General features: G+C 52.4%; 1 protein-coding gene across 2 annotated transcripts in view; it reads right to left on the minus strand.

Annotated features, from left to right (window-relative positions):
- The window catches only part of LOC140390365 (E3 ubiquitin-protein ligase TRIM39-like), a 30,364-nt gene extending 10,656 nt beyond the window's left edge, over positions 1-19,708 (minus strand). The window contains exons 1-5 of one of the 2 annotated variants that reach the window (XM_072475475.1): positions 19,273-19,708; positions 9,597-9,692; positions 6,437-6,667; positions 3,756-3,778; positions 372-487 (exon numbers count right to left, since the gene is read on the minus strand). In XM_072475475.1, coding sequence (XP_072331576.1) covers positions 372-487; positions 3,756-3,778; positions 6,437-6,667; positions 9,597-9,692; positions 19,273-19,698 — 892 coding nt within the window. In that variant the 5' untranslated portion in view covers positions 19,699-19,708. The remainder of the gene's footprint in view (positions 1-371; positions 488-3,755; positions 3,779-6,436; positions 6,668-9,596; positions 9,693-19,272) is intronic. The other variant, XM_072475476.1, reaches the window with a different exon arrangement.
- Positions 19,709-26,992: the final 7,284 nt, after the last annotated feature.

A 26,992-nucleotide genomic window follows, 5' to 3' on the forward strand; every position in this document is an offset into this window, starting at 1 on the left:
TCCAGAACTAGGGCATCTCTGTTTACAAATAAGGGGCTGATCGTTTAAGATGGAGATGAGCAGAGGGTGGTGAGTCCCTCGAACTCTCTTCCACGAAAGGTGGTGGAATCTGTGAATATTCTTCAGTCCGGGTTGGATAGATTCTTGATAAGTGGGGATGAAAGGGTATCAGGAGTCGGCGGAATGCAGATTTGAGGTCAGCGTCGGGTCTGCCATGACCTTATTAAAAGGCAGAGCAGGCTCGAGGGGCTGAATGGTCTCCTCCAGCTCCTCGCTCGTGTGCTCATAACACCCTGCAACAGTTACCTGTGCCAACACAATCTACCCCCACCCAGCCCCCTGCCAGCAACAGAATGAAGGCCCAATGTTACCTGTCCTGATTTCCTTCAGCATCCGTCTCCAGACCACATACTGCAGAGGTCCACTGAACTCCCCCAGAGTCAGAGCCACTGGAAGCCTGGTGGGACTCTGATAATCAACACCAGACCTGAGCAAACATTGGAAATCGTTTAATTATCAAGTTCGTTATTAAATGCTTAGCGTGTGGTGGGTGGCTGGGGGTAATGTTAACACTTGCTGGATGTAAAATGGAGGGGTTTGGGGGGGAGGGGTTGAAGTGAAAACACCGAGTGGGGCGGGTAAGAGGGGCTCCCCCCTGTTTCCGGGCGGGTAAGAGGGGCTCCCCTCTGTTTCCGGGCGGGTAAGAGGGGCTCCCCTCTGTTTCCGGGTGGGTAAGAGGGGCTCCCCTCTGTTTCCGGGTGGGTAAGAGGGGCTCCCCTCTGTTTCCGGGCGGGTAAGAGGGGCTCCCCTCTGTTTCCGGGCGGGTAAGAGGGGCTCCCCCCTGTTTCCGGGCGGGTAAGAGGGGCTCCCCTCTGTTTCCGGGTGGGTAAGAGGGGCTCCCCTCCGTTTCCGGGCGGGTAAGAGGGGCTCCCCTCTGTTTCCGGGTGGGTAAGAGGGGCTCCCCCCTGTTTCCGGGCGGGTAAGAGGGGCTCCCCTCTGTTTCCGGGCGGGTAAGAGGGGCTCCCCTCTGTTTCCGGGCGGGTAAGAGGGGCTCCCCTCTGTTTCCGGGTGGGTAAGAGGGGCTCCCCCTCTGTTTCCGGGCGGGTAAGAGGGGCTCCCCCTCTGTTTCCGGGCGGGTAAGAGGGGCTCCCCTCTGTTTTTATGTCTGCCCCAGTTACACTGAAAACAGTTGGCAATCCTTGCAGCATTCAAATGCACATTGGTCACCATGATTTGTAGTGAGCCGGTGGGAAGTTACATACCCTGACGTGAAAGAACAAGCTGTGGTTTTGGGTGCGGCAGTGTGGGCAGCAGTGAATTCTGCAAGATAACCTAATCACTAGGTCGGACAGCAAAAGGGTGAAGGGAAGGACATCAAGAGAGTTAGTGTGAGAACAAGAGAGTGAGAGACAGAATGAGAGTGAGTGAGAACGCGAGAGAGTATGAGAGCAAAAGCGAGCGAGAGATGGGAGCGTGAGCGAGCGTGACAGAAATGAGAGTGAGAGCGAGCAAGAGCGTGTAAGATGGAGCAGGAGAGAGCATGAGGGCGGGAGAGAGTGCAAGAGAGAGAGCGCGAGGGGCAGAGAGCGCGCAGGCGAGAGAGCACTAGTAAGATAACTGAGAGCAAGTGTGAATGAGAGAGAGTGAGATAGAGAGAGAGAGCGAGGGAGCGAACGAGAAAGAGTGAGTGACAGAGCAAGAGAGAGAGTGAGTGGGAGAGGAAGTGGCACAAGAGTGAGTGGGCGAATGAGAGTGTAAGCGAGAGAATGAAGTGTGTGAGAGAGGGAATGGGCTGAGTAGGTTTTATTGAAAATCTGGATGGCTATATTTGTGTTTACATAATGCCTTTAACATGCAAAACATTCTTCAGGTTTACATCACTCAACCTATGGCAGTTGTGCTTTCAGCTTGCCTGGGCCATAGGCTTTGGAATTCCCTCTCTAAACCTCTCCACTTCCTCACATCACTTTCCACCTTGAAGACACGTTTTAAACCTACCTGACCTAATATCACCTTACGCGACTCTGTGCCAAATTTTGTTCGCTAAAGCTCCTGTGGAGGACCTTGGGATGATTTCCCTCATTAGCGGTGCTATATAAATGCAAGTTGTTGTTAATGCCCGACAGGCTTTGACACCGAATCACTTTTGGAGCTATTAGGGTTGACCAAATGTTTGGGTTTTGGGTTGTTGAGGAGGCAGAGGTGAGGCGCAGGGAAGGAACATTCCAGAACTTGACTGAACCAATAGCAGAGTGAAGGGATTCAGGGACACACATGCCCACAGACAGGGTCAGAATTGGCAGGGTGCTGAGATTAGCCGCTGGCTTTACGTTACCCCCATGGTAGCCCACGGCTCAAGTCAAATCCTAAGCTGGCTGCAGAATCCCCAGTGAGGCGTGATTCAAAGTGAGGCGACCACCGGAACGTCACCTCGGGGTTCCTGGTCTCCCTCAAGAGCGTGGACTAAGCCCCCAGGGTCACATCCATTTGGGGCTGAAAGATTCAAGCTCCTCCCGCTGGACAAACTTATAGCAGGGCCTTTCTTTATCGATCTCCAAAACGGGGCCACCCTACCCTCTGCTCTATGGCACAAGGAAACCTGCCACCATCGCCATGAGGCAGAAAGTCAGGCAGCAGCAAATCCGTTCTATGCCACCACCCAATCGTATTTTCAAAACTGTCGGAGCAACAACAGCAATTTGCCTTTACTTAGCGCCTTTTAACATAACAAAGCATCTGACTGGAGCAATTCTCAAATATTTGGCACCCAGCTACAAAAAGGAGACATTATATCAGATGACAAAAAGCTTGGTCAAAGAGTTAGGGGCGTCTTCAACGGGGGGGGAAAACGAAGCAGAGGCACCCCGAGGGGAAACTCCAGAGCTGGCGTGTTCGAGAAACAGTTGGCACGGCGGCACAGTGGTTAGCACTGTTGCCTCACAGCGCCAGGGGCTCGGGTTCAATTCCGGCCTCGGGTGACTGTCTCTGTGGAGTCTGCACGTTCTCCCCGTGTCTGCGTGGGTTTCCTCCGGGTGCTCCGGTTTCCTCCCACAGTCCAAAGACGTGCAGGTTAGGTGGGTTGGCTATGCTAATGGTGTCCATAAAGATTAGGTGGGGTTACGGGGATGGGGTGGAGACATGGGCTTAGGTGGGGGTGCTCTTTCCAAGGGCCGGTGCAGACTCGATGGGCCGAATGGCCTCTTTCTGCACTGTAAATTCTATGAATGTCTACATCTATCAACACAGGGTCCCCAGAGGGTTTGGAGAGCTGGAGGAGAGTCCAGAAATGGGGGAAGGGCGAGGCCGTGGAAGGGTCTGGAAACAAGCTTGGGGATTTGAACACTGTATTGTGGCTCAACTGGGAGCCAGCGGTAGGTCTATGAAAACAAAGGGGTGATGAGGGGTGCAGGGTGAATGGAAACTGACACCAGGACCTATAATGAGTACTCGATATCGGGGCATATTTGTTAAAAACGTCAGGTTTTAAGGAACATTTCAAGGAGATGGGAAAGGTAGAGGAGAAAGGTGAGCAAGTAGATTTGTGAAGTGAGTTTGAGAGATTAACGTCGAGACGTGGCTACCCAGGTGGGGGAAGCAACTGATTAAACAATAGACTGGAATTGGAAGGGGGCAATGATTCAGAGGGTTGTGTGGCTGGAGGAGGTTTTAAAGCTGGAGAGGGGTCAAGCCATGGAGGATTCGGGATAGAAGGGTGCATACATCAGTTAAGCAGAGAGAAAAAAAATAGGACATACCATTTGATGCTGGACCTCATATCCTAGAATAAAAAGAGGAACTAATGTTAGAATTAAACTCCCAGAGGGAGAGGGGCGGAAATACAAAAACAAAATGCTGCAGAAGCTGGAAATCTGAAATAAAAAAAGCAGAAAACTCGGGAAATGGTCAGCTGGCAGGCATCTTGGTGGAGGGGGCGGGGGGGGGAACCGAGTTAATGACTGTGCTATGGGACCGGAAATTCCGCCAGATACTCCGTCACACCCGTGACGATTGCCACTGGAAAATCCCGGCCAATGTTTCGACCCTGTGCCCTGGAGTCAGGGGTTCTGCCGACAAGTCATCATCCTGAGAAAGCAGCACGGCGGCGCAGTGGTTAGCACCGCTGCCTCACGGCGCCGAGGTCCCGGGTTCGATCCCGGCTCTGGGATTGGCCACGCTAAATTGCCCCTTAATTGGAAAAAATGAATTGGGTACTCTAAATTTTAAAAAAAATTCATCATCCTGAAACGTTGGAAGGGATGTCGGCGCGAAGCTGACTGGATACCAGCCTATAGCGCGGACTGTGGGTGGGCAGAACAGGCAGCCAGTGGTCCTTCTCTCCCTCACAGGGGAGGAAGCCCCACCCTCGGGAGCTGCTGGCCAATCCACTTGGCATTTTAAAGAAAATATCATCCATGGGCTGTGGGGGTCGCTGGTGAGACCACCATTTCTTGCCCATCCCTAGTGGCCTTGAGAAGGTGGTGGTGCTGGAGGCGGGATGGAGGGATTGTGCTAAGAGGTGCTGCGAAGGTTGAATGCCTCATTCTGGTGTACGAAGCCAGGACGAGTTCAGTTAAAAGTGGCACGTAGCGCGCACCTGGCCAAGTCAAGGGTGAGCTGGTTGTTTGCAGGGCTGGAGAATGGGTATGAGCAGTGCGGGAGTGACGCAGCCAATCACATGCCTACGTTCTGGTCCTGCCCAAAGCTGGAGAGGTTTCGAGGTCGTTCTTCAGCATCATGTTGCCGATCATACATGTGGACTTGGAACCCAATCCCCCAGGGGTCATATACAGGGTGTCAGACTTGCCGGAGTTGCAGGCTGATTGCTCGAAGGTAGGCCCAACTGGGGTGGAGGTCAGCTTCTCCATCCTCTGACTCGCTGTGGCGAGGGAATTTAACGGAGTTCCTGTGTTTGGAAAAGGTGAGATTCGCCTTGAGGGGGACGAGTGAGGGGTTCCACAAGAGCTGGGCTCTGTTTATATTACATTTTGGAGAGCTGGTTGTCGCTAATGGGTGGTGGGGTCGCTTTGGGGGCATTTCAGTTGTAAATGTGATGTTCTGTCATTGTTAAAATTTTAATTGAAATATTTTTTTTCAAAAGAGGTGATGGTGAGCCGCCTTGTTCAACCGCTGCAGTCCCTGAGGGGTAGGTACGCCTAAGCGCTGACTGGAAGGGAATTCCAGGATTTTGACTCAGCGATAGTGAAGGAACGGCGATATATTTCCAAGTCAGGATGGTGAGTGACAGTAGCACAGTGGTTAGCACTGCTGCCTCACGGCCCCGAGTTCGATCTCGGCCCCGGGTCACAATCCCTACCGTGTGGGGTTTGCACATTCTCCCCGTCTGTGTGGGTTTCACCCCACAACCCAAAGATGTGCAGGGTAGGTGGATTGGCTATGCTAAATTAACCCTAACTGGAAAAAGAATAATTGGGTACTCTTTAAAAAAAAGGATGGTGAGTGACTTGGAGGGGAATCTGATCTGGTGGGGTTCCCAGGTACCTGCTGCCCTTGTCCTCCTAGGTGTTAGTGGTCGTGGGTTTGGGAGGTGCTGCCTAAGGAACCTTGGTGAGGTCCTGCAGTGCATCTTGTAGATGGTACACACAGCTAATACGGTTCGTCAGTGGTGGAGGGATTGAATGTTTGTGGAAGGGGGAGCAATCAAGCGGGGCTGCTTTGTCCTGGATGGTGTTGAGCTTCTGGAGTGTTGTTGGATCTGGACTCATCCAGGCAAGGGGGCAGTATTCCATCGCACTCCTTGACATGTGGATGATGGACAGGCTTTGGGGAGTCAAGAGGCGATTGACTCACCGTAGGATTTCTAGCCTTTGACCTGCTCTAGTAGCCATAATATTTACATGGTTAATCCAGTGTCTGGTCAACGGTAACCCCCAGGATGTAGATAGTTGGTAATTCAGTGAATGTAATGCCATTAAATCTCAAGGGACGATAGTTAGATCCTCTCTTGTCAGAGATGGTGATCGCCCGATACCCATCCCTAATTGCCCCAGAGAAGGCGAGCCGCCTCCCATGCGGTGCAGGTACATCCATTGTGCTGTTTGAGAGGGAGGTTTGAACGACTGGATTGCTGATCCAGTGAACTTACCACTTCGTCACCTGATTGGTTACGCTTTCAGGTCTGCGACCTTTCCTGGCTCACCCGAGAGAGCTAACAGCATGGAGGTGAACACCCCTCCTGTGAACGGCAACACCCTTTCCCCACCCCTACCCCAGTGCTGCGCTGAAGTTTGGTCGCACTGGAGTGAAACGCGAGCCCTCAGCGTCCTGGCTCAGAGCACTATCCAGTAATGCATGGCTGGAACCTCGCCAGCTGTTTGTGTACCGAGACCGAATTGTCGAGTTGAGCCGTAATTATTGCTGCTAAGCCTTTAAAAAGGTTATGATTAGTGGGTTATTTACAATGTAGGTATGTGAATACCTGAAGTAATTCTGCCTCTTGCAGGGCCAGCAAATTCTCAACGTTGCTTATTGTTTGATCAATAGCGGCCAAGTCTTTTGAAATTTTTCTCATGTTGCCCTCTATTTGTTGTGACACCGCCTTTTGCTTTTCTTCAAGCCTTGCTATCAGGGCTGTCTCTTCGCTCCTGATGAACTGCTGCAATTCCGCAAACTCGGAGGTGATGTTCTCCCGGAGGCCTTCGACATATTTCTGAGGGAGTTAAACTTTCTTCTATTATGGTTAATTAGCAATAGTTTAAAAAAAATAAACATATTTTTCTTAAAGGCATCTTACGTATATACATGCAAATATCAGAGGGCCAGCACCAACATGGACAGAAACCACCGGCCCCCAACCTCCCCCCCAATACCAACCCCCCCCCCCTTACTCCGCTGACCCCTCATTTTGCCTTGAAGAAATCAATGAACTGTTTCCCCTCCTCCAACCCCCGTAAGGCGAGCTTGACCTTCTCCAAACCCAGGAATTCTGCAAGGTCGCTTACCCACATCCTGCCTTCGGTGGCTCTGAGCCTTGCCAGCACAAGATCCATCTCCGGGCTATCAGGGAGGCAAAGGCCAATACGTCGGCCTCTCTCCCCCCACCTGGATTCCCAGATCTTCCGATACACCGAATATCACCACCACCAGACTCGGGCCATCCCACACCCCGACATTCAGACATCACGGGCGAGAACCTCCGTCAGAGCCCCCTCAACCTCGCCCAGAACATGTGGACGTGATTTGCCGGCCGCCCACATCTGTCCTCCACCTTTGCAAAGACCGGCTCATCCTCGCAACCGTCATGTGCGCCCTCTGCACCACCTTAAACCGGATCATACATTCACCCACCCCCAGGGCCTCTTTCCACTTCCCCGGCCTGCAGCTCCCCACCAAACTCCCCCTCCCATTTACGCTTAATCTCCTGCACCAAAGCACCCTCCCTCTCCATCAACTCACTGTAGGTACCCGACACCCTCCCCTCTCCAATATCATCCTCCAACAACAACTTGTCCTGCAACGCCGGAGGTGGAAGCCCCGGGAAGGATGGCATCTCTCTCCTCACCAAATCCCTCACCTGCAGGTATGTGAAACCATTCCCTTTGGGCAACTCATATGTTTCCTCCGACTCCTCCAGACCTTCAAACAATCCTCCTATAAACAAGTCCCTAAAATACTCCATCCCCACCCGCCACCATCCCCGGAACCTCACATCCAGCCCTGCCGGCACAAACCTTTGGTTGTCACATATTGGCGCCCACAACGACATGCCGTCTAACCCGAAATGTTGCCCACACTGGCTCCACACCCATAACACCGAGACCACCACAAAGGCTCACAGAGTACCGGAGCGGCAGGAACGGAAGGGGCGCCAACAACAGTGCCCTCAGACTCGTCCCACTTAACGATGCCGCCTCCAGATCGACTCGTCCTCCACAGCCCATTCCCTCGCCATTGCGCTATTCGCCACCCAGTAACAATTCTTCAAACTTGGCAACGCCCTCTACAAAAACATCCTCCTCACCCGTCCCAAACAAAGCCCCAAATTATCCCAGTTACCTTCCTAAAAAAAGGACTTGGGAACAAAGATGGGGAGGTTCTGGAAGACCAACAGGAACCTGGTGAGCACTGTCATTTTAACCGTCTGCACGCGCCCAGGCAGTGACACCGGCAACACATCCCACCCCTTGAAATCCACCTCCATCCCCCTCCACCAGTCACGCCAAGTTCAATTTATGTAACTGCACCCAACTCCTTGCTACCTGGATTCTTAGATACCAGAAACTCGCCCCCACCACCCAGAACAGCAACTCCCCTAACCTCTGAGCAATCAAACCTAGGGGTGAATGTGAAACCCATTCAATGCACCTTACTCGCATTGAGGTGTGGAGGAGCTCACCGATATATTGTAAATACTTGCCTTCCTTTTTTACAACTATCAGCGTCACTCTTTTCCATTCCACGCGCTCCTTAAAAACATGCCACTCCCTGCACGGCCGCAGCTCCACATTCTCACCACTCTCCTGGGATTCCCAATTGATCAAATTTCTTGGTGGCTATCATATTGAGGTGTTCTCGGGCAGCATGGTGTCACAGCGGGTTAGCCCTGCTGCCTCACGGCGCCGAGGCCCCAGGTTCGATCCCGGCTCTGGGTCACTGTCCGTGTGGAGTTCGCACATTCTCCCCGTGTTTGCGTGGGTTTCGCCCCCACAACCCAAAGATGTGCAGGATAGGTGGATTGGCCACGCTAAATTGCCCCTTAATTGGAAAAAATGAATTGGGTACTCTAAATTTATATATTTTTTTTAAATTGAGGTGTTCTCTAACGTCAGCGCCCCCCCCTCCCCTCTGCCCCTGCCCACTCTATCAAAGCCCTGTCACAATCTAAAAGACCTTTGTTGGATCAGAAGATAATTTTTTGAACAATGAATTCATGGAGATGTCCCCCGTTCACTCTGATCATTGTAATCCGTGTTCCACTATAGAAACTTTATCCGTCACTTGTTAATGCGTTACTGCTATTGGGGATTGAAATCGGTCAGGTGCGCGGCGACACAAAACCAACAGTTTTGCCGGCCATCCGTGTGGCGATATGCATCACTGTAAATACACAAGGGTTAATGTAAATACACTAAGACTAAGCAAACACTAGACGGAGCACCAGAGACATCATGACATGCAGACATACAGCTAATGAACACTTAGGATAGGACACGACCAATGGGCAGTCAAGACACCCAGAGGTGACACTACCACAAGGGGGCTACCCATATTAAAGGACAGGGCACACATGCTCTTTCTCTTTCCACTTAGAGAGAAGGACTGGGGCAGATCAGAAGCATCACACCCACCGCATGGCTTAGAGCAGACTGGTTAGTTAGACTGAGTTACGATAGCAAGGTTAGGAGAGTCGAACTCAAGTAGGTGAATTGTTAACTGTTCAATAAATGTGTTAAACCTATCTCCGAGTCTGAACCTTCCTTTGTCAGAGCATTCATCAAGGAAGCAGCTTATGCTGCATCAAGAAGCAGAACACAACAATCCACACTCCCGACACTGGGTTTTACGAGAACTAGCACGGCTGAATGTTGGACGGGATGGAGACAGGCAACCGTTTTATCGACTCGATTCCAACATCTCACCTTCACTTCCACCCTGTTAGCTTCCTCTATACCTTGGCATTGGTGGAGGTAATCCTTGCGCTTCCGAAGAGAATCCTGTTTATTCCGTAACATTTCCTGGATCAGAATGAATGCAGTTTTTTAAAAATTCACTCGCGGGATGTGGGCGCCATTGGCTGGGTCAGTATTTTATTGCCCATCCGCAAATGCCCTTCAACTGAGCGGCTTGCTGGGCCATTCATGGCTGTACCAGATGGGTTTTTAAACACAATCGACATTGGCTTTCATGGTCATCATCTGACCTTTTAATTCCAGCTTTTAAAAAAAGTCAACTTTCACCTTTGCCGTGGTGGGACTCGAACCCAGGTGCGCACATTGTTGCCCTGGGTCGCTGGATTACTATTCCAGTGACAAGCCACTACACCACTGCCTTACCAAGGCATTGTTATGGGGTGAAATATGCCTTTTCCTCTTGCATTTCATTTCATTTCTCTGCCTTTTCCTCTCTCTCTCTCTGCCTTTTCCTCTCTCTCTCTCTCTCTGCCTTTTCCTCTCTCTCTCTCTGCCGTTTCCTCTCTCTCTCTCTGCCTTTACATAGAAAATACAGCACAGAACAGGCCCCTCGGCCCACGATGTTGTGCCGAACCTTTGTCCTAGATTAATCATAGATTATCATTGAATTTACAGTGCAGAAGGAGGCCATTCGGCCCTTTGAGTCTGCACCAGCTCTTGGAAAGAGCACCCTACCCAAACTCAACACCTCCACCCAACACCAAGGGCAATTTGGACATTAAGGGCAATTTATCATTGGCCAATTCACCTAACCCGCACATCTTTGGACTGTGGGAGGAAACCGGAGCACCCGGAGGAAACCCACGCAGACACGGGGAGGACGTGCAGACTCCGCACAGACAATGACCCAAGCCGGAATCGAACCTGGGACCATGGATCTGTGAAGCAATTGTGCTATCCACAATGCTACCATGCTGCCCTTAAGAACAAATAAATCTACACTATATCATTTTCCCGTAATCCATGTACCTATCCAACAGCTGCTTGAAGGTCCCTAATGTTTCCGACTCAACTACTTCCACAGGCAGTGCATTCCATGCCCCCACTACTCTCTGGGTAAAGAACCTACCTCTGATATCCCTCCTATATCTTCCACCTTAAATTTATGTCCCCTTGTAATGGTGTGTTCCACCTGGGGAAAAAGTCTCTGACTGTCTACTCTATCTATTCCCCTGATCATCTTATAAACCTCTATCAAGTCGCCCCTCATCCTTCTCCGCTCTAATGAGAAAAGGCCTAGCACCCTCAACCTTTCCTCGTAAGACCTACTCTCCATTCCAGGCAACATCCTGGTACATCTTCTTTGCACCTTTTCCAGAGCTTCCACATCCTTCCTAAAATGAGGCGACCAGAACTGTACACAGTACTCCAAATGTGGCCTTACCAATGTTTTGTACAGCTGCATCATCACCTCACGGCTCTTAAATTCAATCCCTCTGTTAATGAACGCGAGCACACCATAGGCCTTCTTCACAGCTCTATCCACTTGAGTGGCAACTTTCAAAGATGTATGAACATAGACCCCAAGGTCTCTCTGCTCCCCCACAATGCCAAGAACTCTACCGTTAACCCTGTATTCCGCATTCATATTTGTCCTTCCAAAATGGACAACCTCACACTTTTCAGGGTTAAACTCCATCTGCCACTTCTCAGCCCAGCTCTGCATCCTATCTATGTCTCTTTGCAGCCGACAACAGCCCTCCTTACTATCCACAACTCCACCAATCTTCGTATCGTCTGCAAATTTACTGACCCACCCTTCAACTCCCTCATCCAAGTCATTAATGAAAATCACAAACAGCAGAGGACCCAGAACTGATCCCTGCGGTACACCACTGGTAACTGGGATCCAGGCTGAATATTTGCCATCCACCACCACTCTCTGACTTCTATCGGTTAGCCAGTTCGTTATCCAACTGGCCAAATTTCCCACTATCCCATGCCTCCTTACTTTGTGCAGAAGCCTACCATGGGGAACTTTATCAAATGCCTTACTAAAATCCATGTACACTACATCCACTGCTTTACCTTCATCCACATGCTTGGTCACCTCCTCAAAGAATTCAATAAGATTTGTAAGGCAAGACCTACCCCTCACAAATCCGTGCTGACTATCCCTAATCAAGCAGTGTCTTTCCAGATGCTCAGAAATCCTATCCTTCAGTGCCCTTTCCATTACTTTGCCTACCACCGAAGTAAGACTAACTGGCCTGTAATTCCCAGGGTTATCCCTAGTCCCTTTTTTGAACAGGGGCACGACATTCGCCACTCTCCAATCCCCTGGTACCACCCCTGTTGACAGTGAGGACGAAAAGATAATTGCCAACGGCTCTGCAATTTCATCTCTTGCTTCCCATAGAATCCTTGGATATATCCCGTCAGGCCTGGGGGACTTGTCAATCCTCAAGTTTTTCAAAATGCCCAACACATCTTCCTTCCTAACAAGTATTTCCTCGAGCTTACCAATCTGTTTCACACTGTCCTCTCCAACAATATGGCCCCTCTCATTTGTAAATACAGAAGAAAAGTACTCATTCAAGACCTCTCCTATCTCTTCAGACTCAATACACAATCTCCCGCTACTGTCCTTGATCGGACCTACCCTCGCTCTAGTCATTCTCATATTTCTCACATATGTGTAAAAGGCCTTGGGGTTTTCCTTGATCCTACCCGCCAAAGATTGTTCATGCCCTCTCTTAGCTCTCCTAATCCCTTTCTTCAGTTCCCTCCTGGCTATCTTGTATCCCTCCAGCGCCCTGTCTGAACCTTGTTTCCTCAGCCTTACATAAGTCACCTTTTTTCTCTTAACAAGACATTCAACCTCTCTTGTCAACCATGGTTCCCTCACTCGACCATCTCTTCCCTGCCTGACAGGGACATACATATCAAGGACACGTAGCACCTGTTCCTTGAACAAGTTCCACATTTCACTTGTGTCCTTCCCTGCCAGCCTATGTTCCCAACTTATGCACTTCAATTCTTGTCTGACAACATCGTATTTACCCTTCCCCCAATTGTAAACCTTGCCCTGTTGCATGTACCTATCCTTCTCCATTACTAAAGTGAAAGTCACAGAATTGTGGTCACTATCTCCAAAATGCTCCCCCACTAACAAATCTACCTCTCTCTCTGCCTTTACCTCTCTCTCACTCTCTGCCGTTTCCTCTCTCTCTGCCGTTTCCTCTCTCTCTCTCTCTGACGTTTCCTCTCTCTCGCTCTCTGCCGTTTCCTCTCTCTCGCTCTCTGCCGTTTCCTCTCTCTCGCTCTCTGCCGTTTCCTCTCTCTCGCTCTCTGCCTTAAAAAAATAATTATTAGTGTCACAAGCAGACTAACATTAACACTGCAATGGAGTCACTAAAAATCCCCTAGTCGCTACATTCCGGTGCTTGTTTGGGCACAAAGAGGGACTAAATACAGTGTGATCACACAGTGATTAAATACAGAGTGATCACACAGTCAGTGATTAAATACAGAGTGATCACACAGTGATTAAATACAGAGTGATCACACTGTCAGTGATTAAATACAGAGTGATCACACAGTCAGTGATTAAATACAGACAGTGATCACACAGTCAGTGATTAAATACAGACAGTGATCACACAGTCAGTGATTAAATACAGACAGTGATCACACAGTCAGTGATTAAATACAGACAGTGATCGCACAGTCAGTGATTAAATACAGAGTGATCACACAGTCAGTGATTAAATACAGAGTGCTCACACAATCAGTGAATAAATACAGAGTGATCACACAGTCAGTGATTAAATACAGAGTGATCACACAATCAGTGATTAAATACAGACAGTGATCGTACATTCAGTGATTAAATACAGAGCGATCACACAGCCAGTGATTAAATACAGACAGTGATCGTACAGTCAGTGATTAAATACAGAGTGATCACACAGTCAGTGATTAAATACGGACAGTGATCGCACAGTCAGTGATTAAATACAGACAGTGATCGCACAGTCAGTGATTAAATACAGAGTGATCACACAGTCAGTGATTAAATACAGAGTGATCACACTGTCAGTGATTAAATACAGAGTGCTCACACAATCAGTGAATAAATACAGAGTGATCACACAGTCAGTGATTAAATACAGACAGTGATCACAGTCAGTGATTAAATACAGACAGTGATCGCACAGTCAGTGATTAAATACAGAGTGATCACACAGTCAGTGATTAAATACAGAGTGATCACACAGTCAGTGATTAAATACAGAGTGATCACACAGTCAGTGATTAAATACAGTGATCACACAGTCAGTGATTACATACAGACAGTGATCACAGTCAGTGATTAAATACAGAGTGATCACACAGTCAGTGATTAAATACAGAGTGCTCACACAATCAGTGAATAAATACAGAGTGATCACACAGTCAGTGATTAAATACAGACAGTGATCACACAGTCAGTGATTAAATACAGACAGTGATCGCACAGTCGGTGATTAAATACAGAGTGATCACACAGTCAGTGATTAAATACAGAGGATCACACAGTCAGTGATTAAATACAGTGATCACACAGCCAGTGATTAAATACAGACAGTGATCAGTCTGTCAAAAGAACTAGGACATTGCATTAGGAGAAGAATATTCAGCTCTTCAATCTTACTTTGGTGCGCAATGAGGTGACGGCTGTGTGTCAATGCTCCATTTTATTTACATTGGGGGAATGTCCGTGCCAGGTTGATTCTGCCAGTTCACAGCCACGAGGGCCGGGCCTGAAGGGGTAAAGCATTCAGGGGTGCGACATCTGGTGACCCCATAGCAAAGTGTCGCTGTGGGTCCATTGGTCCTGGTGATTGTCGGAGGGGTGGGGTCCTCATGCTGCCGAGAGTCCGGGGGGTGGGGGGGGGCTGAAGGGAGACCCAATGCGGGGTCCCAATGACAGCAAACGGTGAGTAGAGGTGTTTGATGTTGGTAATGTTGCTGGGTGGTTGGGTCACTGAAGCCCTCACACAGGCGACATTGAGGTGGGGTGGGGTGGCGGGGTGGGATGGCGGGGGCTTGACTGTCACTTTGAAATCGGTGCGCCCATTAAAAGCAGTGCCTCAATTTCTGTGCAGCCAGGCTTGCCGGCGTGTTTATTCCCCGCCACTCTCAGTTCCGGTGCTATAATCGCCCCCCTTCCAAAACAAATTTGTAGGGCCCGATTCTCCAGAAAGATTTCTAAGTGTGGTAAGCGAGCGGGAACTGCTGCGAGCTTCCCGGCGCTCAGCACAGCAAGGCCGGCAACGCTTTTCAACGTTAATTGGTCCACTTAGCGAGGCTCCACGGGCTTCTTGCCGCAACTGAAGGCTCGTAACTGATTCACCAGCCCCCCGCTAACAAGGTCGAGCAGCACGTGCTCAAGCCAACCCCAGCCAGCTCACAATAATGGCGTCCAGGAGACCGGCCCCAAGATTCGGGGATGCAGACCAGCGGAGGCTCCTAGACACAGCGGAGGCCAGGAGAGATGTCCTCTTCCCCCGAGGGCCAGCCACAGGGCAGCCAGTGCTCACCTAGTTGGCACACTGCGGCGCCTGTTCGGGTACACTGAAGGAGAATTAAGAACGTCCAATTCACCTAACCAGCACGTCTTTTGGGACTTGGGGGAGGAAACCGGAGCACCCGGAGGAAACCCAGAGGGAGAGAACGTGCAGACTCCGCACAGACAGTGACCCAAGCCGGGAATCAAACCTGGGATCCAGGCACTGTGAAGCAACAGTGCCTTCTCCACTCTCTCTCTTCCTCCTCCCTCACTGCCTTCCCTCTGTCACTGCCTTCTCCACCCTGTCTCTCCCTCTCTGCCTTCTCTCTCTTTCCTTCTCCTCCCTCTCTCTGCGTTCTCTCTCTTTTTGCCTGCTTTCCCCTTTCACTCTGCCTTCTCATCCATCTCTCCCTGCCTTCTCTTCACTCTCTCCTCCTCTTCCCTCTCTCCTCCTCCCTCTGTCTGCCTTTTCCTCTCTCTCTCGCCACCTTCTCCTCCCTCTCTCGCCACCTTCACCTCACTCTTTCACGCTGCTTTCTTCTGTCTCTCTCGCCGCCTTCTCTTCTCTCTCGCCGCCTTCTCTTCTCTCTCGCCGCCTTCTCTCTCTCTCTCACGCCGCCTTCTCTTCTCTCTCGCCGCCTTCTCTTCTCTCTCGCCGCCTTCTCTTCTCTCTCGCCGCCTTCTCTTCTCTCTCGCCGCCTTCTCTTCTCTCTCGCCGCCTTCTCTCTCTCTCTCTCGCCACCTTCTCCTCTCTCTCTCGCCACCTTCTCCTCTCTCTCTCGCCGCCTTCTCTTCTCTCTCGCCGCCTTCTCCTCTCTCTCTCGCTGCCTTCTCTCTCTCCCCCTTCTCTCCACCTTCTCTCTCTCTCTTTGCCTTCTCTCTCTCTCGCCACCTTCTCCTCTCTCTCGCCGCCTTCTCTTCTCCTCTCTCTCTCGCCGCCTTCTCTCTATCTCTCATGCCGCCTTCTCTTCTCTCTCGCCGCCTTCTCTCTCTCTCTCGCCGCCTTCTCTCTCTCTCTCGCAACCTTCTCCTCCCTCTCTCGCCACCTTCTCTTCTCTCATGCCGCCTTCTCCTCTCTCTCTCGCCGCCTTCTCTTCTCTCTCGCCGCCTTCTCCTCTCTCTCTCGCTGCCTTCTCTCTCTCCCCCTTCTCTCCACCTTCTCTCTCTCTCTTTGCCTTCTCTCTCTCTCGCCACCTTCTCCTCTCTCTCGCCGCCTTCTCTTCTCCTCTCTCTCCGCCTTCTCTCTCTCTCTCTCATGCCGCCTTCTCTCTCATTCTCGCTGCCCCCTCTTTCTCGCCGCCCTCTCCTCTCTCGCATCGCCTTCTCCTCTCTTTCGCTACCTTCTCTTCTCTCCTCCTCCCTCTCTGCCTTCTCCACTCTCTCTTCTCCTCTTCCCTCTGTCTGCCTTCTCAGCTCTCTCTCTGACTTCTAATAATAATCTTTATTAGTGTCACAAGTTAACACTTCAATGAAGTTAATGTGAAAATCCGTTGTCGCCACACACCGGCTCCTGTTCAGGTACACAGAGGGAGAATTCAGAATGTCCAATTCACCTAACAGCACGTCTTTCGGGACTTGTGGGAGGAAACCGGAGCACCCGGAGGAAGCCCACGCAGACACGGGGAGAACGTGCAAACTCCGCACAGACTGTGACCCAAGCCGGGAATCGAACCTGGGACCCTGGAGCAGCAGTGCTAACCACTCTGCTACTGTGCTACACTCTCTCTCTCTGCCTTCTCCTCTCTATCTCTTTCTGCCTTCTCCTCTCTCTCTCTCTCTGTCTTCTCCTCTCCCTCTCTCTGTGCTTTCTCTCCCTCCCTCTGCATTCTCCTTCCCCTCTCTCTCTACCTTCTCCTCTCTCTCTCTATCTCCTCCTCTCTCTATCTTCTCCTCTCCCTCTCTCTCCGTCTTCTCCTCTCTCTCTCTCTACCTTCTCCTCTATCTCTCTACCTTCTCCTCTCGCTCTACCTTCTCTCTTGCTCTACCTTCTCTCTCTCTCTACCTTCTCTCTCTCTCTACCTTCTCTTCTCCCTCTTTCTCTGTCTTCTCCTCTCTCTCTCTCTGCCTTCTCCTTCCCCTCTCTCTGTGCCTTCTCCTCTCTCTCTCGCTCTGCGTTCCCCTTCCCCTCTCTGTGCCTTCTCCTCTCTCTCTCTCTCTGCCTTCTCCTCTCTCTCTCTCTGCCGTCTCCTCTCTCTCTCTCTCTCTGCCTTCTCCTCTCTCTCTGCCTTCTCTCTCTCTGCCTTCTCCTCTCTCTGCCTTCTCCTCTCTCTGCCTTCTCCTCTCTCTCTGCCTTCTCTCTCTCTCTGCCTTCTCCTCTCTCTCTCTCACTGCCTTCTCCTCTCTCTCCGCCTGCTCCTCCCTCTCTCCGCCTGCTCCTCCCTCTCTCCGCCTGCTCCTCCCTCTCTGTCTTCTCCTCCCTCTCTGCCTTCTCCTCTCTCTCTCACTGCCTTCCCTCTCTCTCTCACTGCCTTCTCCTCTCTCTCTCACTGCCTTCTCCTCCCTCTCTGCCTTCTCCTCCCTCTCTGCCTTCTCCTCCCTCTCTGCCTTCTCCTCCCTCTCTGCCTTCTCCTCCCTCTCTGCCTTCTCCTCCCTCTCTGCCTTCTCCTCCCTCTCTGCCTTCTCCTCCCTCTCTGCCTTCTCCTCCCTCTCTGCCTTCTCCTCCCTCTCTGCCTTCTCCTCCCTCTCTGCCTTCTCCTCCCTCTCTGCCTTCTCCTCCCTCTCTGCCTTCTCCTCCCTCTCTGCCTTCTCCTCCCTCTCTGCCTTCTCCTCCCTCTCTGCCTTCTCCTCCCTCTCTGCCTTCTCCTCCCTCTCTGCCTTCTCCTCCCTCTCTGCCTTCTCTCACTCCTCTTTGTCCCCACTTTCTCCTCTCCCTCCACCTTCCCCTCCCTCCCTCTGTCACAAGTTGGCTACATTAACCCATGAAGTTACTGTGAAAAGCCCCTAGTCGAAACATCCGGGAATCTGTTCAGGTACACAGAGGGAGAATTCAGATTGTCCAATTCACCAAACAGCACGTCTTTCGGGACTTGTGGGAGGAAACCGGAGCACCCGGGAAACCCACGCAGACACGGGGAGGACGTGCAGACTCCGCACAGACAGTGACCCAAGCCGGGAATCGAACCTGGGAATCAAAGCAACAGTGCTAACCACTGTGCTACCATGCCGTCCTGTCTCTCTTCCTTCTCCTCGTTCTCTCACTGCTTTCTTCTGCCTCTCTCTTCCTTCTCCTCTTTCTCTCTCTTCCTTCTCCCTCTCTCTCACTGGCTTCTCCTCCCTCTCTCTTCCTTCTCCTCCCTCTCTATCTCTTCCTTCTCCCCTCTCTCTCTCTCTCTCCCTTCCTTCTCCTCACTCTCTCTCTTCCTTCTTCCCTCTCTCTCTCTCTTCCTTCTCCCCTCTCTCTCTCTCTCTCCCTTCCTTCTCCTCACTCTCTCTCTTCCTTCTTCCCTCTCTCGCTCTCTTCCTTCTCCTCTCTCTCTCTCTCTCTCTCTTCCTTCTTCTCTCTCTCTCTCTCTCTTCCTTCTCCTCCCTCTCCCTCTCTTCCTCCTCCTCCCTCTCTCTCACTGGCTTCTCCTCCCTCTCTTCCTTCTCCTCCCTATCTCTCTCTTCCTTCTCCCCTCTCTCTCTCTCTCCCCCCCTTCCTTCTCCTTTCTCTCTCTCTCCCCCTTCTCCTCTCTCTCTCTCTCTTCCTTCTCCTCCCTCTCTCTCTCTTCCTTCTCCTCCCTCTCTTCCTTCTCCCCTCTCTCTCTCTCTCTCTTCCTTCTCCCCTCTCTCTCTCTTCCTTCTCTCTCTCTCTCTTCTTTCTCCTCCCCCTCTCTTCCTCCTCCATCTCTCTCTCTTCCTCCTCCATCTCTCTCTCTCTCTCACACTTCTCCTCCCTCCCTCTCCCTCTCTCACACTTCTCCTCCCTCCCTCTCCCTCTCTCACACTTCTCCTCCTCCTCCTCCTCCCTCTCTCTCACTGCCTTCTCCTCTTTCTCTCTCTCTCTTCCTTCTCCTCCCCCTCTCTTCCTTCTCCTCTCTCTCTTCCTTCTCCTCTCTCTCTTCCTTCTCCTCCCTCTCTTCCTTCTCCTCCCTCTCTCTGCCTTCTCCTCCCTCTCTCTGCCTCCCCCTCTCCCTCAGCCCTCCCTCTTACCTTGTAGAGCTCGGTGACTTGCTTCACTGACCCTCTGCCCGGCCGGGCTCTGCCAGTGCCACACCCCGCTGGCACTGGCACTGACCGGGGCAGGGGCTGAGCCAGCGCCTCCAGCTCCCCGGCCGCTGCCAGCCCCCGCTGCCGGCCGGGGCAGGGCGCCTGCTGCCCGGCCAGGCGGCCGAGTCGCTGCCGAGCCCGGGCCACCTTCCTGCCGAGGCTCCTGTTGGGGCGGACACTCTGGCGGCTGAACGGCTGGCGGCACAGCGGGCAGGGCGGCAGCGGGCAGGGCGGCAGCGGGAGGGCGCAGCGCCGGCACAGGCAGTGGCCGCAGGGCAGGCTGACTGGGTTGGCATACAGCTGCAGGCAGGCTGGGCACAAAGTTTCATCCAACATGTCCCGGACCGAGGAGCCACCCGGAGCCTCCATCCTCCCTGCCTGCCCGGGCTGTGTGCACATCCCTCCCCCTTCAATCCAAGGGGCGATTTTAACTGGCTCTGTGCACTGGGCGGGGCACACAGCAGATTGGCCCCAGTGCCCAGTGTCAACATCCCACTGTCCAGAGAATCACACCGTACAGAAGGAGGCCATTCGGCCCATCCAGCCTGCACTGGCCCTCCGAAAGAGCACCCTAACCCTGGCGCACTCCCCCCACCCTCCACCCCACCTAACCTTTGGACACTAAGGGGTACGTTTAGCACGACCAATCGATTCCGGCTTGGGTCACTGTCTGTGCGGAGTCTGCACGCCCTCCCCGTGTGTGCGTGGGTTTCCTCCGGATGCTCCGGTTTCCTCCCACAGTCCAAAAATGTGCGGGTTAGGTGGATTGGCCATGATAAATTGCCCTTAGTGTCCAAAATTGCCCTTAATGTTGGGTGGGGTTACTGGGTTACGGGGATAGGGTGGAGGTGTTGACCTTGGGTAGGGTGCTCTTTCCAAGAGCCGGTGCAGACTCGATGGGCCGAATGGCCTCCTTCTGCACTGTAAATTCTATGAAGTCTAATCCACCTAACCTGCACGTCTTTGGACTGTGGGAGGAAACCGGAGCACCCGGAGGAAACCCACGCAGGCACGGGGTGAACGTGCAAATTCCACACAGTCGCCCGAGACGGGAATCGAACCCGGGGCCCTGGAGCTGTGAGGCAGTGGTGCTAACCACTGTGCCGCCCACCCATGGAGGTTGAGACCAACTGTAAGCGGAGGGAAGGGCGTGGGGGTGAAGGGGGTGGGGACACGGTAACGCGGTGCGTCCCGAAAACATTAGGACCAGACTGTTCAGGAGAGATGTGAGGAAGAACCTCTTCACTCAGAAGGAGGTAGATGTTTGGAACTCTCTCCCACAAACAGCAGTTGAAGCCAGAGCAGTTGTTAATTTTAAATCTGAGATGGACAGATATTTGTTGTGCAAAGATATTGAGGGACATGGGCCAAAGGCAGGTATTTGGAGTTAGGTCACAGGTCAGCCATAATCACATTGAATGGGACAGGGTTGAGGGGCTGAATGGCTAATCCTGTCCCTATGTACCTCTCAGACTTGGAGACAAAAGATACCAGGTAAACCTGTCCCAGGGAGGTAATGATGGAGCTGTATAAAATGCTGGTTAGGCTCCAGCTGGAGTACTGTGTTCAGTTCTGTTCACCACACAACAGGAAGGATGTGATTGTTCTAGAAAGGGTGCAGAGGAGATTCACCAGGATGTTGCCTGGGCTGGAGGGTTTCAGCTATGAAGAGAGGCTGGTCAGGTTGTTTTTCTCAGAGCAGAGAAGGCTGAGGTAGCACCTTGTGGTGAATGTATTCACAGAAGTATGAACTGTCTATAGTGCTGTGACCTATGACCTGGAAATGATAATACGGTCTTCTTGAACCGCCTACTGTCCCTGTGGTGACGTACACCCACGGTGATGTGGAGGAGGAGGGAGGAGGGGGGGGGTGGGGGAGGGTGCATGGATGTGTGTGGGGGGGGGGATGGGGGTTTCCAGGATTTGGATCCAGCCATGGTGACAGTGTTATAGGGCAGGAACCGTGGCGGGCGAAGAGAACGCATTTGGCAAGAGGCCAGAAATCAGCTTCACGATGGCAGCAAATGAGTTTGGAATTTTGTTCCCCCGACTCCCGTGGCAGCTGAAAGGCAGGTCGAGTTTCCCGCGGAGCTATGTCGGGAATGCTGAGCGGAATTCTCCACTGGCGGGATTCTCTGTTACGCCGGCAGCGCACCCACACCCTCGGGTTTCCCGGCGGCGTGGGGTGGCCACAGTGGGAAATCCCATCGGCCGGCTGTGGGAACGGAGAATCCCGCTGCAGGTAGGGCCCCGCTGCCCAGGTACACATAGCTGGTGGACCGGAGAATCCCGCCCCCTATTTTTATCTCGTAAATGCTTATTAAAAGGCAAACAAATCTTGTCTACTATGCATCCCCCAACCCCCCCCACCCCCCAACTTAAGAGTGCCGTCAGCAGGAATTATGAACATTCTCTTTTGGACCTGACTACATAAGTGGCGAGGTAGACCACTCCCTGGACAGTGAGGTCAGCAGACGTTGCTTTACCTTCTTTTCACACCTGTATCAGCAAAATAATAATCTTTATAATAATAATCTTTATTAGTGTCACAAGTAGGCTTACATCAACACTGCAATGAAGTTACTGTGAAAAGTCCCCAGTTGTCACACTCCGGCGCCTGTTCGGGTACAATGAGGGAGAATTCAGAATGTCCAAATTACCTAAAGTACGTCTTTGGACTGTGGGAGGAAACCGGAGCACCCGGAGGAAACCCACGCAGACACGGGGAGAACGTGCAGACTCCGCACAGACAGTGACCCAAGCCGGGAATCGAACCCGGGACCCTGGAGCTGTGAAGCAACAGTGCTGCCCACTGTGCTACCGTGCCGCCCATGTCACACACAAGCTGTGCCAAGGCGGGGCAGGGAAGGAGGGGGGGGGGGGGGGGTTCTGCGAGAGTGGGGCAGTAGGGGAGTCAAAGGGCAGAGCGATTGGCTGTGTGGGCTGCCGCTCAAATGTGGCACCTGGAAGTTGGAGCCTATGAGGTAATGGTGGGACGGGTCATTTCCTGTCCCATCCTGCCACAGGATTCGCTGTGCATGGCTGAATGATTAATGAGTCGAATAGCTCTCGCTATTGCATTTCGATTTCAGAAGGGAAAATTCATCCATAATTCCAAGTCAGGATGATGTGCGTGACTGTTTTTGGTTCTCGGTGTGTATAGGGGAGGGGAGGCGGGAGCGGCAGGGAATAAGGTTAAAGTACAATCTACTGGATAATAATAATAGTTGCTGATGTAATTTATTGGTTTAATGGATTCCAGGATGCTGAACAATACCTTAACCTGATATCAATCAACAAGTGATAACACGCACAGACTGGAAAACAGTGATAACACACACAGGTCAATGTGTCCTTTACCCCACAAAACACCTGTGATCACTTGTCCCTGTGGGACCATTGCCGTTCGAATCACTGTCCCCAGCAAATGTTGAATAAACCAGCTTAACTTTCCCCTCATTAGACTCCATGCGGTGATTGAATATCTCACAACACAGCTGATTTCAGAAGAGCTGAATGTTGGGCATGTGGTACAGCTGGGGTAGTGCAGTAGTTACCACTGCTGCCTCACAGTGCCAGGGACCCGGGTCCAATTCCGGTATTGGGTGACCCCCCTTTCTGTCTCTCCCTCTGTAACAGGGCTCTCTTCAACCTCGGTACTTTCACCGCCCATATAAACTCTGAGATCACTGCATCCAATTTCCGGAAAAAGGCCTGAGGGATATGGATCGGGAGGGTCTGGAATACAAACAGCACGTTCCTCTTAACTTCCTGGACCCACCCGCCAATGTCCGGCGTATCCCACCTCCTAAAATCCCCCCTAATCTCCTCCACCAACGTTGTGAGGTTCCACTTGGGCATCGGCGACCACTGCCCCGTCACCTGCCCCCCCCCCCCCCCCCCCCCCCGAGATCTGAACCTGTCCCTGGCTACCCTAAATGGCAACGCTCCCAGATTGGCCCCCGACCCGCAATCACCATAAACACCTCACTCTTTCCGATGTTCAACTTGTATCCTGAGAAGGCCCCGAACCTCTGCAGTATGTCCATAATTCTCTCCAGGAGGTCGGACACGAACAGCAGCAGGTGGTCTGCAAACAGCGACTCCCGGTGTACCCTACTCCCCCTCACAATCCCCTACCACTCCACTGAAGGGCACGAAGAACCGAGACCCCTTCACCGCCTGTTCAGTGCCCGTACAGAATCCACCCTCTCCCCACAACCCAGTGGCCCACCTAATCTTTTTTCGACACTGTGGGGCAATTTAGCATGGCCACTCCACCTAACCTGCACATCTTTGGACTCTGGGAGGAAACTGGAGCACCCGGAGGAAACGCACGGAGACACAGGGAGAACGTGCAGACTCCGCACAGTCACCCGAGGCCAGAATTGAACCCCCGGAGCTGTGAGGCAGCAGTGCTAACCACTGTGCCACCCCATTCCATATTACGATTCTTACCGGAGGCTAACACCTCCACGCCCCTCTGCTGTCTGCCATTATCCCCTCACGATTCTACCTCTTTGAATTTCGCCCTGAACTGGGCACATCCAAAATGGCCCCCTTCACTCCCATGACCACGGTCAGTGTCCAACTCTACCACGCCGTGTGTCCCCCACCATCACCTGGCCATCCCCCATGGCCACCTCCCCCACCTCACTTCCGTTCCCCAGCATTACCTGTCAGCATGGCAGCTCCTACCTCCCCCTCCACCCCTCCCCCCACCTTCCCCTCCATGGTCTGCAAACGGTTCCCTGTGAGCCTCACCTTCCCCCGCACGAACAAAGACCCATCCAAACCCACCAACCACCCCCTCGCAAAAAAAGCCCACAGGTGGCCGGCGGGGGGGGGGGGGGGGGCATTTGCCCCCTGACAAACTTATAGCTCCCTAACAAACACCAACAGTGACAAAATCACCCAACCCAAAAATCCCCCCCCCTCCCCTCCCCTCCGGCCTCCCACAATACCCGCATCTTCCGACTTCTGCTGTTCCAGCTCCTCTGTTCTCCCCCAATTTATGGTCTATATGAAGTCATTGACCTCTTCTGGTGTTTTAAAATAATACTCCGATCATCAAAATTTACCCATAATTTCACCGGGTACAGTACCCCAAACCGAATCTGCCTTCCGTATAGCACCGCATTGGCCTTGTTAAATCCGGCATGCCTCTTCGCCAGCTCCGCTCCGATATCTTGGTAAATTCGGACCCGGTTCCCCTCCCACTCACTGTTCCGCTTCTCCCTGGCCCACCGCAGGATCTTTTGCTTCTCCACAAACTTCACAATCACCACCTGCAGCTCTTAGCTTCTGCCTTGGGGACCTGTGCGCTCTATGCACCTCTGGGGCCTTGTCCTGCACCCCCTCTGCCACCAGCCCCGCCAGCATACTTGAGACGTACCTCGTGGCGTTTGAACCTTCCACATCTTCTGGCAGGCTGACGATACACAGGTTTTGCCTTCTGGGCCCGTTCTCCTGCTCCTCTACCTTTGACCTCAGTGACTTGCAAAGGTCCCCCAGGAACCCCACCTCCGCCTCCAAAACCACCCCCCGATCGCAGTGATCGGACATCACCTTCTCCATCTCCCGAATCTGCGACCCCTGTGCCTCCAGACAGTTCTCCGCTTGCTCTATCGATCCATTCAAGGAGTGCTACTGCTCCACATAGTGACCGATTAGTAACAATTAAAAAAAAAAAATTTAGAGTACCCAATTCCTTTTTCCCAACTAAGGGGCAATTTTAGCATGTTCAATCCACCTATCCTGCACATATTTGGGTTGTGGGGGCGAAACCCACGCAAACAGGGGGAGAATGTGCAAACTCCACACGGACAGTGACCAAGAGCCAGGATCAAACCTGGGACCTCGGCGCCGTGAGACTGCAGTGCTACCACCGATTAGTAACAATGAGGGCCCTTGAATTTAGAGTTGACATTTGGCTTAGCGCTAGGATTAGGCCGAGGTGTTAGGTTTAGGGTTATGTTTAGGTTTGGATTCAGAATTAGTCTGAGAGTTAGTTTTAGTTTTAGGATTAGTTTTAAGATCAGATTTCGGGTTAGATGTTGGGTTAGGATGAGGGTTAAATTTAAGGCTGTAGTCACTGGAGTTTAGAAGAATGAGAGGTGATCTTATTGAGACATATCAGATTCTCAGGGGGCTGACAGGGTAAATGCTGAGAGGAGGTTGATGCACAATCAATACTCTTGAGACCACAAGGAGTCATATCGATTCAGCTTTAATCAGATAGAACTGTACCCAGCAGCGATGATACAGAAAGTGAAGGCTGCTGGGACGGCATCGGTTCTTATACCCCGCCTCTCAGGGCGGGGCTATGTACACTGTCCAATGGTAGACCCCTCGGTCTAGCCAATGGTCATTCAACTCTCAGGTACTGCAATACCTGGTATTACCACATTCACCCCCTGTTAAAAAAGGACCCAGCGGGGTGATGGCCAGTGTTACTGTCGCCTGTGCATGGTAGGACCAGGTATTGCAGGTACCATGCTGTCGAGGGTAACGGAGAAAGTTTTTGTGTTTTTTTTCATGGTGCGGCAATCAGACGATCGGGTGGCCTGGTTGTCCTTCTGGAGCGTCTGAGTTTCGGCGGCGATCCTGGCGAGGGCCCCGGCGGTTGTGACTCCGGGAACGTGGTGTCGTCCTCCCAGGCAGCTTCATCACCCCTAGGTGGCGCTGTAGGGGCGAAAAGTGGGCAGGGGGGAGGGGCGCCTGTAGGGGGCATCGGTGCCTGTTCGGCGCTGGGTAGGGGTTCCGGCGGCAATACTGACCCTCCGGTCAGGTGCTGCGGGGGGGCAGTGGCGCGGGCGCGCGTGGGGCTCCAGCGGGCGCCAGGTCCTGAAGGGAGACCGTGTTTTGCGGCCGTCGGGGAACGCTACGTAGGCGTACTGGGGGTGGCATGCAGCAGGTGGATCCTCTCGACCAACGGGTCCAACTTGTGCGCCCTCGCATGTTTCCTCAGCAGGACGGGTCCGGGTGTCGCTAGCCAGGTGGGGAGCGAGGTCCCGGAGGAGGACTTCCTGGGGGAAACAAGGAGACTTTCGTGAGGTGTCTGGTTTGTGGTAGTACATAGCAGTGACCAAATGGAGTGAAGGGCCACTGGGAGGACTTCTTGCCAGCGGGAGACTGGGAGATTCCTGGACCGAAGGGCCAGCAGGACGGTCTTCCAGACCGTTCTGTTCTCCGTCTCTACCTGCCCATTTCCCCGGGGGTTGTAACTGGTCGTCCTGCTCGAGGCAATGCCTGTGCTAAGCAGGAACTGACGCAGCTCGTCACTCATAAAGGAGGACCCCGGAACTTCCGGTGACGGCGGGCGGGAGGCGGCCGCACAATGGAGGGCTCCTGTTTGGCAACGGCATTTTCGGGGTTTTAAGCCCGGTCCCAGGGTCCGCGGAGGCGGCAGAGCAGGGAGGGGGCACAGTGAAGACACAGGAGGAAAAAAAGAACAAAGAAAAATGTCGAGGGTGAGCAAGAAAACGGCCGGAAAAAAAACAGCTGGAGGTCCGTCGGGGAGTGGAAAGGTCACCGCGGGGTCACCAGGAAAAATGGAGGCTGGAGCACCAGGGAAGGCTGCACTGCTTACGGCTGAAGAAATAACTAAGGTGATGGCTGCGGAATTTGAAAAGCAGTTGGCGCAGATTGCGGAATGCATGGA

Source organism: Scyliorhinus torazame, chromosome 14 (assembly GCF_047496885.1).
Source record: "Scyliorhinus torazame isolate Kashiwa2021f chromosome 14, sScyTor2.1, whole genome shotgun sequence".
NCBI lineage: Eukaryota > Metazoa > Chordata > Chondrichthyes > Carcharhiniformes > Scyliorhinidae > Scyliorhinus > Scyliorhinus torazame.